At 32.7% G+C, this 13,574-nt stretch overlaps 1 protein-coding gene across 17 annotated transcripts in view; it reads left to right on the top strand.

Moving 5' to 3' along the window:
• LOC18100258 (alpha-aminoadipic semialdehyde synthase) overlaps positions 1 to 9,541 on the top strand; it is a 46,181-nt gene extending 36,640 nt beyond the window's left edge. For 12 of the 17 annotated variants that reach the window (XM_052453567.1, XM_052453565.1, XM_052453572.1 and 9 more), the window contains 12 exons: positions 3,425 to 3,655; positions 3,938 to 4,018; positions 4,368 to 4,433; positions 4,660 to 4,777; positions 5,500 to 5,629; positions 6,949 to 7,028; positions 7,558 to 7,716; positions 8,006 to 8,243; positions 8,433 to 8,541; positions 8,658 to 8,819; positions 8,915 to 8,984; positions 9,082 to 9,541. In XM_052453567.1, coding sequence (XP_052309527.1) covers positions 3,425 to 3,655; positions 3,938 to 4,018; positions 4,368 to 4,433; positions 4,660 to 4,777; positions 5,500 to 5,629; positions 6,949 to 7,028; positions 7,558 to 7,716; positions 8,006 to 8,243; positions 8,433 to 8,541; positions 8,658 to 8,819; positions 8,915 to 8,984; positions 9,082 to 9,134 — 1,497 coding nt within the window. In that variant the 3' untranslated portion in view covers positions 9,135 to 9,541. Of the gene's footprint in view, positions 1 to 313; positions 411 to 539; positions 707 to 1,112; positions 1,171 to 2,750; positions 2,892 to 3,307; positions 3,656 to 3,937; positions 4,019 to 4,367; positions 4,434 to 4,659; positions 4,778 to 5,499; positions 5,630 to 6,948; positions 7,029 to 7,557; positions 7,717 to 8,005; positions 8,244 to 8,432; positions 8,542 to 8,657; positions 8,820 to 8,914; positions 8,985 to 9,081 lie in introns of all 17 variants that reach the window. The other 5 variants (XM_052453570.1, XM_052453568.1, XM_006381467.3 and 2 more) reach the window with 3 other exon arrangements.
• Positions 9,542 to 13,574: the final 4,033 nt, after the last annotated feature.

Here is a 13,574-nt window from a genome sequence, read left to right as displayed (position 1 = left end):
CAACTTTTACACCCCTTAAAAATTGCTCTTGGAAGATGTGCAACCCCAAAGGATGATGGAACCTAAGAAGGAAATTGTCACAAATGATTAACAGAAACTCAAAATGAAACTTTTCTTTCAACTGTCTCCCTAAAGAGAAAGAGTGTGGCTTGTCTCTGCTGATTCCACTTAGAGTGCTTGGATTTTGGTTTTCTAGTATTTGTAGTTTGCTTCACACCTTCACCAGCTGAGGCTCTAACATGCATCCTGGCCAACAATAACCTTCAATTGCTATCATACTGTTCCTGTGTTGATTGGTTATCATGGTTGTCAGATATGATCCATTAAATGATTCGTATCACTATGACATGGAGGGTGATGGTGTGATATTTTTATCCGTTGACATTCTTCCTACACAGTTTGCAAAAGAGGTTTGTTATTCCGATCCTTAACCTTCAAGCTTGTAATTGTTCCTTCTCTGAGCAATAGGTCTAGGGTGCTCGTGCATTATCTAATCAATGTTCATGGTAACATGTACCAAACCAATAAATCATGGAAAGGCTTCCCAACATTTTGGAGACATACTATCCCAATTTATTGGCCGTTTGGCTTCAACAACTGACATTACTAAGCTACCTTCACATCTAAGGAATGCTTGCATAGCCCATGGAGGAGCACTTGCCCCCTTGTTTGAATACATTTCACGCATGCGAAAGTCTGATTCAGAGTAAGCTTTTTTATTCCATTTCATAATATTTTTTCTTTCCTTCTCGTTGACATTATTTATTTGTGCGGTGAATTACTGCCTACCAGTTTTGGATGTCACCACATAGATTTACAGATCAAACCTCACAGTTTGAAAACCACCTTCGTCCTTTGAAACTTATATAGTCGAAGAAGGGAAGAAGGCGGGGGTAATATTAAGTTTTAGAGGACTAGTTCTGCTTTTACCTGGCAATGAAATAAAACTGACCAGCAACAAGGTTTCTGCAAACCTCTGGCTATAGTATCAAGTCATTGGAATTTGTAATGCATTCAAATGATCCAAGAGATCTGTGAAAGCTATTGCATCTATTTTATGTATATGCTGTCTTCTGTTAGTGATAACATGAACGCTTTTTCATGATGTGCAGAGATATAGCAGAAAGTCCTACAAATTTAAAGTCTAGCAAGAATAAGTTCAGTATTTTGGTAAGTTATTCAGTTTTGCTTGCGCGTTTGTATTCCAGATTAAATATAATTTGTAGATCGTGCTATTTGTTTTCATAAGTTATGCTGGAAAATGAGAATGATTACAAATTTCTTCGAGAAAACAAAGTAGAGGAGCCAAAGATTCAAGTTAACGTTACATCGTTTAAAACCTAGCTCCATCAGCAAATATGGAGCAAATGTTTTCATCATATCAAACGATGGAAGCACAAAAATGCAAAGGCTTCTCTTATTATAGTAATCAAAATCTGATCACACCCGTTTACCAACTTTCTTTCAAAACTCGTGGAACTAAAGAACTGCTCTCTCAACATGTTCTGGTTATAGCCAAAAGAAATGGGTAGACACTTCTAAACATTGTTCCCAAGGGTGCTGGCATAATAGAGAAACTTGAGTAATGCTATTTCCCAAGAGAAAAGGAACAAGAAATAGATTAACACAAAATAGTGAGTAATCAAATCATGGACCCACGCGGGACATGGACTTTCTTGTATTCTATTCTAATCAAGGTTATGAATTACATTCTGTTTTTTCCAGAATGGCTGAAATATTCTATGTCAATTCAAAAACGAAACAAAATGGAATAATTTTCATCTCATTTTAAATCTCGGTCCGTTCCGAATTTTTCAGCTAAATTCCAGCCGGAATGTTCCGATTTCATTCCACATGTTCCGTTCCGCTCTTGAAAACTCATTGAATCAAATAGAACATTGTTCAATTTAATTAATTAAACCATCCAAGTATAAAAAACTCTTTTTCATTACTATTTTCAATAACAATGATATTAATAATAATATTGAAAATTATTATTACTATTTTCATTAACAATGATATTAATTTTTTAAAATTAAATTTATCACTAATATATATAGTTTATATTCATGTTTTTTTTTCATATTTATACTTTGTAGGAATTTGAGCAAAACAATGGATGTTTTAGATTCCATTAGCCTTGATAACATTGACCTAACTTTATATTTAAAATATTTATATTAAAACATTTTATTTTGATATTTTGTTTAAGTTGAATTACTTTAAGTTAAAGATCTATTTAATCTTGATCATTTAAAAATATTTTAATTTTTAAAATTATATTTGTTTGGCATTGTGTTTGTATTGCACAATTTATAATTAATTTATCTTGAATATATATATATATAAACAGTACAACTTCAAAACAGCACGCCGAAATACTTCAAAATTAAAATATTTTATTTTAATTAAAAAAACAAAACAAAAATTTTTTTTTTCTTGTAAAATATACTTGTTCAAAAGTCCAATAGAGACCATCTTAAGCGAGGTTTTACTCTTGGTGATGTGATGCCTCATTTTAATCCTGATGTAGTTGGAAAGATAAAAGATAATTGATAAAAGATAAAAGATAATTGCCTCATTTTGCTCAATAAAGAGATTAGCTGATGTAGTTGGAAAGATAAAAGATAATTGATTGCGATATACTCGTTTCAAAGCCACACGAAATTATATTGGCCACTCATTTTAATCCTAGGATTCCTTACAGCATCTCATGCATGATCGGCTGCTCTTATGATTATAATTGACAGGTATCTCTGAGTGGACACTTATTTGATCAATTCCTAATAAATGAGGCATTAGATATCATCGAAGCTGCTGGTGGCTCCTTCCACCTGGTTAAGTGTCAAGTGGGTCAAAGTGCTACTGCTATGTCATACTCTGATCTCGAAGTAAGTAGACCTTATTTCAGTTTGATCCTGTTTATGCAAGAGAAATTTCTTCCCACGTTTGGATAAAATTTAAGTTGTTGGCGTTTGTTTTTCAGTTCTTTTTTATTTTAATCTCTAAGTTATCTTTGAATTATATTTGATTTCTTACACGAAACAAATCAGCTGTGATCGTGCAAATACCTCTGTCAAAGCTGTGTTTATTTGTCATGAATAATTTTGACAGATAGCTGCCTTTTGATGTTCTAGTTGTTTGTTGATATGCTCAGAAAATTAGCGATTATTTTTATATGCTCATATAATTAAAGATTGAAGTGGAAACTTTATTGAACCTAATAACCATAAGCAAAAAACATTGCATATTGCCAACATGGGATTTCTTCAAAACTCATGACAGGTTTTCCTATTGCTTTGGACAGGTTGGTGCACATGATAGGGCAGTTCTGAATCAAATTGTTGATTCTTTAACTTCTCTTGCCAATCCAGATGAAAGTAATGGAACTTTAAATAAAGAAGGAAATAGAATTTCCTTGAAGGTTGGTAAAGTCCATCAGAATGACATGAATAAGGGAAATGATACAAAAAGGAAGGCCGCTGTTCTAATTATTGGTGCAGGCCGCGTCTGTCGACCAGCTGTTGAGCTTTTAACATCAAATGAAAACACTTCATCTCGTGAATGGTACAAGGCATGTCTGAATACTGATTTTGAAGGGCAGAATGTAGTCGAAGTTGTCGTTGCTTCTCTTTATCTTAAGGATGCAGAAGAGGTATAATTGAGAAAAAAACCTCTAAACTTTACCTTATCAATTTCTGGTGAGAACAGCAAGGTTTCAACTTATGTTATAATGACAAAATTTTAATTCTCAAGGATGTGAGTTAGTAGTAACCATAATAATGATGGTTATATTGTGCATCCATATCAATGTTGTACTTATTCAGATATAAATTGGTGTGCTTATTATTCTTTTGCATTCAAAAGCTTTAACTTGGTGTGCTTGCTATTCTTTTCATTAGAAAGTTCTGACATAATATTAATTGGTCTGGTGCAGATTATAGATGGAATTCCTAATGCATCGGCAGTTCAGCTTGATGTGATGGATGATGAAAGTCTTTGCAAGTATATTTCACCGGTAAAGTCTTCTTTCTATGCAATATGATTCAAAGAGATATATATCATATATTCATCAGAAATTGGCTGCACTAGTTCTTGAGAAACAATTTTGTGATGATAAATTCTATCATTATCAATTTAATGACACTTAGATGAGTGTTGGCTTCACAACCTAAGAAAAAATATCATGCACCTATAATGAATGATACTTTACCAACTGGAGAATAAGGCAGAGGTTGTTAACTGGCTGCAATAAGGTACAAATCACTGCAACTTCACCATAACATGTTTTTTTTCCCAAGATAAGATAAGATAAGTGCTGGATCATGGTTTTATATATTGCCAATGTTTTTCTTGCCCTTGTGCAGGTTGAGGTTGTTGTCAGCTTACTTCCCCCTAGTTGCCACATAATCATAGCTAATGCATGCATCAAGGTATTTTACTCTATATTGATATTCATTATGCATCGTAGTCCGTTCACTTTGATTTTGATGGAAAATTAAGCCTGATACTAAAATGAGGTTCATCATACAAGTTGTTTTTGTTGTCTCCACAAATTCTTGAAGTTCAATGTCATTTATTGGATATGTTAGAAATATTGCATATGCTTTACATTATTTCTTTCTTCTAGCTAAGGACATGATTTGTCTCTTGATTCAGCTTAAAAAGCATCTTGTCACAGCAAGCTACGTTGATGATTCTATGTCATTTCTACATGAAGAAGCAAAAGCTGCTGATATTACTATTCTTGGCGAGATGGGTTTGGATCCAGGAATTGGTAATTTCCATTATAAAGAAAATTATGTATAATTACACTGTTAATGTATGCTTCCATGATGTGCTTTTCTTTTTCTTTTTTGGTTGAGGGGGCCTAAGTCCCTCTGTTTAGTTCTTAAGTAGGCCATCCACACCTAGACTAGTGCATTCACAAAAGAACAACTTCCTTTAAAAATACATGAACACATGGTGTCATTTATATGCAAGTACCTAGGTCAGTTTTCATTCTAGATTTTGCTATAAGACCAAACATCGAAGTTTTATGTTTTGAGATCCAAAGGCTTGACATACTTATTACCAGTCCAGTCTACAATATCCTTAGCATGATAAAATTATTAATTTCATGTAGAGTCATAATCAGGAGGTATCCAGTATAGATGCATTTGTTGACTTCAAAAGGACCTTCCTGAAATTTTGAGCATCATTCTGTCCATATTTTTTCATCATATTTTACTATCATTTCATGCAACTTAATGACTTGAACCCATTTCCAACTTCAGCCATGAAGATTTATAGTCTTGGATTCAGATTTCTCATATAAGTTTTAATTATTTTTTCATCAAACTGAAGCCATTTTTTTCCTTTAAGCTTTCATTTGTTCTTTGTATCTGTGGTTATTAATATCTAAAAATAACAACCCGGCAGATTTTTGAAAACCAAAATGTACACATGGTTTCCTGTTACCTGCTTTTGTTTTGATCTGTAATTACACATTGTTTTCAGATCATATGATGGCAATGAAGATGATCAACAATGTACGAGTTCGGAAAGGGAGAATAAAGTCCTTCACTTCTTATTGTGGAGGACTCCCATCCCCAGCAGCTGCAAATAACCCATTAGCATATAAATTCAGGTATTTCCTGAAACTGCTTACACTATAAAAACCTAGCTATGTGGCCCGGCTTCCTTGAAAGTTACTGTTTCTGGTGGTTTTCCTTCTCATGTTTTTGCTGGGTATTGAAAATTAAGTGGACTGGCACATCACCATGCAATTGGACAGTATGATTGAGTTTCCATATCATTGTGAATTAATCAGGGAAATCAGGAAAATTAACTGCTCTATCACAAATCAACACTGATCAATGAGTTTTACAATCTCATGGGTACTGTTGACTAAAACGACCTGTTCTTTTTAATATGAGCTGTAATGCTGTTGTATTGATCCCTTTTGAAGTACGCTTGCCCGTTTGTAAGATAATAGACAATGACGTACTTGTTAAACTATAAGGTTAGAATGTCTTAAGTGCGATTTTTATAAGTTTTTGTTGGTATTCCAATTTGTTTGGATATTCTTCGGTACCTTCATGACTTTGCTGGATCACTACTGCATTGGCTTAGAGAACCAGGATTCTCTATTTTCTTGTGATTTTGGCCTGTAAACAAGTAGATGTTCATGCTACTGGTTACTAATAAACAACTAAGTCTAATATATTAACAGAAGGCAAGAGAGAATGAGAGAAATAGGTAAAGCTCGTTATGTGGCCTAAAGGTTCTTTTAACCAGATATCTTTGAGATGGCTGTTTCAGCAACTCTTAAATCACCAGCTTCTTTCTTGTTTCCTTTCCCGCTCTGGTAACATTGTTTTCTGTTACAGCTAAGTATTGGATTGTTCACTGAATAAGTACCTCTAAATATGAATGGACAGTTGTATTCTTGATCATTTTATACCCTAGAGATGATCCAGAATTTGTTACGCAAAGGGTCCTGTACCCATGTTTCAAAATTTCCTTGCCAACTTACATGAAACAGATTTCCGGAAGTCCACAGAAAAATTATTGCTAATTGCCCGAAGTGAGAAGCAAAAAGATTCTGATAAAGACGTTCCTCCGTCATCATGACTCTCGAAGTCATGCGCGGTAGCAATACCAAACCAAATACGACGAGTAGTGGGGTCAGCTGTTCTTCCCTTTACTTTGACAAATGTTCACCTTTATCTCCGTATCTCTTGTGTAATTGATTTCCTTATTTCTCTGCACTGTTGGTTCATTATCACACTGCATAAATTGTGCTTATTGTAAAAGTTTCTGACTGCAAATTAAGAAGGAAGATTCATTAAATGTTCTCTTATAGAAAATAATTTTGAAGGTTGTTTGACATTTCCCTGGATTTCTTTTGCAGTAATTCTAACTTAAAATGGGTTACGGCAGTTACTGACCTTTTTAGTTGTTCAGCTGGAGTCCTGCAGGAGCCATCAGATCTGGGCGCAATCCGGCCACATATAAAAATCATGGTGAAATTGTGCATGTTGATGGTAAGTAGCCTGGAATAAGGAAAATTTATAAATCCAAGTAGTAGGATATGTATCTTTTTTGTTTCTTATTACAGACCAGAAATGGAATATTTCTCATGTCTGCAAGAAAAAATCATACTTGACCTTTATCACCAAAATGTATCTAATTTATTTACATGACAATCACATATTCATAATTTTATTTTATTTCATACATAAATGTTATGGCTGGCTACTAATAATTTTTGTGTTTCAAAAGTGCTTTTGAAAAAATTCAAAAAACTTTTATTGTTTTCTTTGCTTCAAATTAATATTTTTTTGGTGTTTTTAGATTATTTTGATACGCTGATGTCAAAAATAATTTTAAAAAAATAAAAAAAAACATTATTTTAATACATTTCCGAGTGAAAAACACTTTGAAAAGCAATCGCAACCACACTCCTAAACACGACTCGTGAGAAGCTATATGATCACTCAAAAGAATCAATGTTTAATCTCTCAAGGTTTTTTCTTTTCTGATTTTTTTTCACTTTATTGTTTGAACTTGCAGGTGAGAAACTTTATGACTCAGCATTCAGATTTCGGTTACCGAATTTTCCAGCTTTTGCATTAGAATGTCTTCCAAATCGCAATTCTTTAGTTTATGGAAAACTGTATGGCATAGAAGATGAAGCATCCACCATCTTTCGTGGAACGCTCCGCTATGAAGGTATAACATGTCTTTGGCTCCTTCGAATATGTATTATTTAAGCTGATCTCTAAGAAAATATAATTGCAAAAGTTATTTTTCAGTAGATTGAGCACTAGGACTTTGTTAACCGAGGAACTAAATCCAACATACTTTTTTTGTCATAGCTGAAAATGGAAGTGGTTTTCTTCTCCTAGTTCACCCCACTGTCTTGGCTTCCTGTTCTCTGAAATGCTTTGTTTCCTCAAAAAAAGGGGGGCAAGGAACTTTGTATGCCCGTCTAGAACTTATTTTCTGATTATTTGTGTAGGGTTCGGCGAAATAATGGGGACACTTGCAAGTATTGGTCTATTTAATACTGAATCTCATCTAGTTTTAAGACATGGACAGAGACCCTCATTCAAAAGATTCCTTTGTGAACTGCTAAACATTGTTAGTGAAATTCCGGATGGAGTTCCGCTAGGAGAGAAGCACATTAGTGAGAGAATTGTTGCACTTGGGCATTGCAAAGAGCAAGGAACTGCAGTAAGGACGGCCAAAACCATTATGTAAGCTATCACATTCTGCTGGAGAAACTAACAATGCATAACTTCGGGCTGAGATGCATAGTAAATGGTGGAATAGCTGCAATTGCATAAACTATTCCAATCAGTAGTAATTTTCTTTATCATCAACTGCTTTGCATGGTGTGACATACTCATATCAAGTAGCTAAGATTGTTCTACCATGTGGACTAGATATTTAGGACTTCATGAGCAGACAGAAATTCCTGTCTCCTGCCAAAGTGCATTTGATGTTACCTGTTACCGCATGGAAGAAAGGTTGGCCTATTCCAGCACAGAACAGGTATGCACCTTGCAGTAAAATAATATACGTAGTGTCATATCATTCAGTTTTTTCTTTTAATGATTCCTTGTTCTTGGCAGAAACTAATAATTCCCACTTGTGAAATTTATGGTCAGGATATGGTGCTTTTGCATCATGAAATGGAGGTAGAATTCCCTGACAGCCAAGCTACAGAGAACCATAAGGGCACACTACTAGAATTTGGAAGGACCGGGAATGGGAAAACAACCACTGCCATGGCTCTCACTGTTGGTATTCCAGTGGCCATTGGAGCTCTGGTATTTGTTTGCTTCAATTCTCCCGTACTGTTATTTTTATTTTCATCAGTTTTCAGGGAATGCTCTAACCAAGACGTTGATTTCAATTTCCACAGCTCTTGCTAGAGAACAAGATCAATACAAGAGGTGTCTTGAGACCTTTTGAACCTGAAGTATATGTACCAGGTAAATGAAAATCCACTCCTCTCCGTTTATGGTGCTGCTGAGAAGACATGACATTGAAATATGTTTTTGAATGATGATATGTTTGGTGGTCTTGCAGCACTGGACATCTTACAAGCGTATGGCATCAAGGTGATGGAGAAGGTTGAGTGACCCGAGACTGTTCGGTACATCTCTGGTTTCATTTCCCTGTACAGATGTTGACTTATAATTAAAAGGTTAAACTGATCATGATATGCCTATGATGTTATGTATTCAATAAAAATCAGTGTAATTGTTGAGATTGCAAAACTAGTAGATTATGGATCTCAGAAAAATGATGTCTCATTACAAGTTTCCAAAACCAATCAGACATGGAGATGCTTATGATGTTGGCCAACTAAGAGGTTGCTTTTCGTATAGATCCTAGTGAATTTAGAAGAGATAAAACATGTGGTTAGGTTATTGAAACCGATGTTTTTCTTGATATGTGTTCGCTTCTTGAATCCTGTTACTGATTCTTGAATCCCTGTGCTGAAAAAGAAATATAGAATGAGTATTGTATAGTATTTATTGATTGATATGTGTGTGCTTCTTGAATCCTGTTATTCACTCCCAATTTCTGTTGTAACATAATATAATTGAAGGAAAACCTCAAATTTAGCCGTGAAAAGATGTCTTCATTTGACCCAAGTCCCTGCACCTGGTTAGCTTATATATATGTCCACACACACTCTCTCTCTCTAATAAAATGAATGTAATGTCAATGTTGCTATTCAAGTTTTCAAAGCAGAAACTTTATGTAATCGAGGAGAAAGAGTGCACATATAAATCTCTACCTATGATTTTATTAAAATACATGGTTGAGTACTATTTCTATTTAAAATATTTCTACAAAATATTAAAAAATAATCTGATTTTTCCATTGAATTTGATTTGTAGTAATTTGACTTATTTGATCAAACAAGATTTGTGCTTTATAAGAATATAAATTTAGGTGTAGTAATTTGATTTGATGTTTTGAAGAGTAATTTTGATTTATTTTTAAGGTCTTGTTGAAGAATATTTATGGGTCGTTTTAGGTTTTATCCAATAGAACTTTTAAAATAGTTTCTTTACTTAAAGAAATCTTGTATTTTCAAAAAAAAATTCTTTTTTGTTTAGGCGAGACCTTCTATTTAAATAGAATTGTAGGGGTACTTGTGATTTTTATCAACATCACGTAATATTATTTTATTAATTGATTTTTATTTACGAGATCTTGTATTTATAATACAATATATTAAATATCTCATTTCTGTAACAATTTTTTATTGACCAACTACTAAAAAATATATAAAAGTATATTTATTTTTCATGTTATTTCTTTTATTTTTATTTTATTTTTTTATATAAAAATAAATAAAAATAACATATAATAAATTTTGAGTGGTAGAAAATTAAAAAAGCATAAATCCCATTCCAGCACTAGCTAGACTTATATAATTATGGTAGATGCTTCTTGCTATCCAAATTATGATGTAATTTATTCTCAATTTTAAATTGGGATTTCTTATTGTGCCTAGGTAGGAGATAACATGCACATTGAAAAACAGGGCGAACTTGATGGATATATGCACCAAGACACAGTTTATTATGATTGGAAAAATGATTTTTCTTTTTTTATCCTTTAATTTATTTTTATTTTTGCTTTGACTTAGAATTGAAAATGACAATTTATTTTGATTTATTTTCTATAAGCTATAATGATACCCAAAAAAAAATCCTAATAATGGATTGATGCTCAATAAATAAAGATTTAATTGTGAAGGATTAAATTGAAAGAAAAAAAACTAATAAAAAAAACAAAAAAAGAAAACAAAGAGGTTAAGGCAAGTGGGCTTGAAGCAGCCCACGAGGCCCGGGCCTCTAAAATTTTTTTCATAGGGCAAACTATAAATTATTTGCCCTTAAATCTCTTTTAAAAAAATTAGAAAATGACCCGTCCCTTACCCTACTCAGATTCCGGTAACCAGAGGTGTTTTACATGGTCAAAATGTGGGTATATTTCGTCGCCTAAAAGTCAGAGCACGGGTATTTTACACTAAAAAAACCTTATTTTTAACCATTTTTTATCCAAAGTACATAAAAAAAAACAACTTAAACATCTTGAAAAACTTATAAATTATCTCAAACAACCTAAAAATCATTCTGAAAACCCAAAATCAACCAGAGACCAAGATTTTGTTGGGCTCATATCTACCATCTCAGGCAAGGTTTATAGAAAAAAATATCTAGATTAAACTCCTCACCTCGAATGAAACTCATCAACATAAAAAGATTTTTTTTTTCATGGCTGGAATTGATGTCAATCGAGACTTTCTCTTTATCACCAAAATCCAGCCACTTTCTCTCTCCTCTCTCAAATTAGGGATCAAAAAATAAGGGAAAATAGAGTTTGGGGCTAAAATTATTTTTTTTCAAGTTGGGAGGGACCGCAAGTTTATAATTTAAAAGTTTAAGGACTAACATGAACTTTTCATCCTAAGTTTGAAAAGGCCACCCTTCTTTGCAACATTTTTAACTTTGGTTCTCTGTCTTTGATTCTTGACCTTCTTCAATAAATTGCTTCAATTGAAAATAAGTTTGGGCCTATAAGAGTATAATTGAAAAAAAAAAACAATTGAGGAACAAAAAAAAACAAAACAAATCACTATAACAATTGATATTGATGTCTTTGTGTGAACGGTGACATGGTCAATAATGATTTCACCACACTTTTTAAATTATACTAGTCTTTTGACCCATGTTATGTCATGAATCGGATTAATTTTTTTTTCAACATAAAAAAATATAAAGATTGAAGGAAACTTTTTTGCATTATCATATAACTCGACAAACTTGACAACCGATAATAATGTGGCTTTGGTTTTAAAAAAATTAAGATAATAAGAAACCATATAAAAAGCAAGTTCAAATCAATTAATCCAAAATAAACCAAAATAAAATATATCATGAACGAAGATCAATTTAAAATAAACAAATGCTTAAAACAAATTTCAGCATCATCCTTTTTTTCCAAAAACAAAATTTAGATAACAACACAACAGTATATTTGATCAACCTAGAATTTAAGGCTATACAACACCGCGAAAATTATTTTAAAAATAAAGTTCATGACTCGAGATTTAGTAAATAACTAGCTACGTGACATGTTCTCCGCCGCAGGTCAAATATTTTTACTTTTCATAAAAACATTATATATATGCAGATTTTTTTCAACGCATTTTTATAGTTAAAAAATATAACAAATCAAAAAGTTTATGCACACATGTAATTAAATAAATTGAGTTATATGCGCTAATAAATAAATAAAAAATCATTAATGACACTTAAAAACAAAACTTGAAAAACCGAGAGACAAATGTAGATCACCATATTTAATCTTGAAAAATAAAACATTAAATTGATTGAATAAAATAAAGAGAAAAAAATGAATAACATGTAAGACTACACATATTAAAAATATCATCTGAAAATAAATATTTTTTTATTTTCAAAAACATAGTTTATCTATATAAAAGATAAAAACAAAATCATAGATGAACCAGAAAAATCTTTTTGAAAAATAAATGCATAAAAAAAACCAATATTATTTAAAAGAGACCTTCTAAACAAAATAAAAGAGAAGAGGTTTTATCCATTTTTTGGTTTTTAATTTTTTAACCGGTGACGTCACTTTATCTCTTTTCAATTGCATTTTTTAAAGTTATATTTTCATGGCAACCATGCTAGACCCAAAGTAATGGGTTAGGCAACCATGCTAGACCCAAGCGTCTTTGGTCTGGCGGTCATGCCAGTAATAGACGATGCATCGCCTGTCGAGGCAAGTAACGTGTTGCCTGTTTGGCCCAGATTCCGGCCACTGCGGGAAAAATCGGGGTCTATACTCTTTTGACCCAAAAACCTATTTTGCAACCCTTTTTTTACCCAAAAAAACTATAAAACACCATGAAAAATCTATTTATGACCTCAAAAAACCCTAAAACCCACCCACAAAAACCGAACTTAACCTGAAACCAAAAATCAACTCGAGCTCATATCTATTTTGTCACGAACTTTTAAGATATAAAAACACCTAATATGAACTTCCCGCATCAAATGGAACAATTTGACATAAAACTCCATCATTTTTGTAAATCCCGAGAAAAACCAAGGTTGGATTAAATTAAAGAAAATAAACTAAACTAAAAAGAAGTGGGGGAAAAAACGAATACACTTAAAGAAAATGGGGCCTAAATGCAAATAAGAATAATTATAGAGCATAAATACTCCTATTCTCACCAAAAACAGATCTGCAGCTACGTAAAGAAAGAAAAGAGGGAGTTTTTATATCTATTTTTAAAAATCAAGAGAGAAATACCAAAATTTCAAGAACCCATCCCAGATTGAGGGTTATAGGTAAAATAAACCCTGGTGGGAAAGGGATTAACAAGAAAAAAAATTGAACAAGAAGAGAAGAGGGGAGGGTCGGCTGTCATTAGAAAGAAAAGGAGGGATCAAAGCCTTGATTCGCACCAGGTAAGATATTCTAAACTTAGTCTTATGAGTCATTTCAAGTCGATTATGAATTGA

This window comes from Populus trichocarpa, chromosome 6, assembly GCF_000002775.5.
Source record: "Populus trichocarpa isolate Nisqually-1 chromosome 6, P.trichocarpa_v4.1, whole genome shotgun sequence".
Taxonomy (NCBI): Eukaryota; Viridiplantae; Streptophyta; class Magnoliopsida; order Malpighiales; family Salicaceae; genus Populus; species Populus trichocarpa.
The sequence above is the reverse complement of the archived record's forward strand: the minus strand, read 5'-3'. Positions and strand labels throughout refer to the sequence as shown.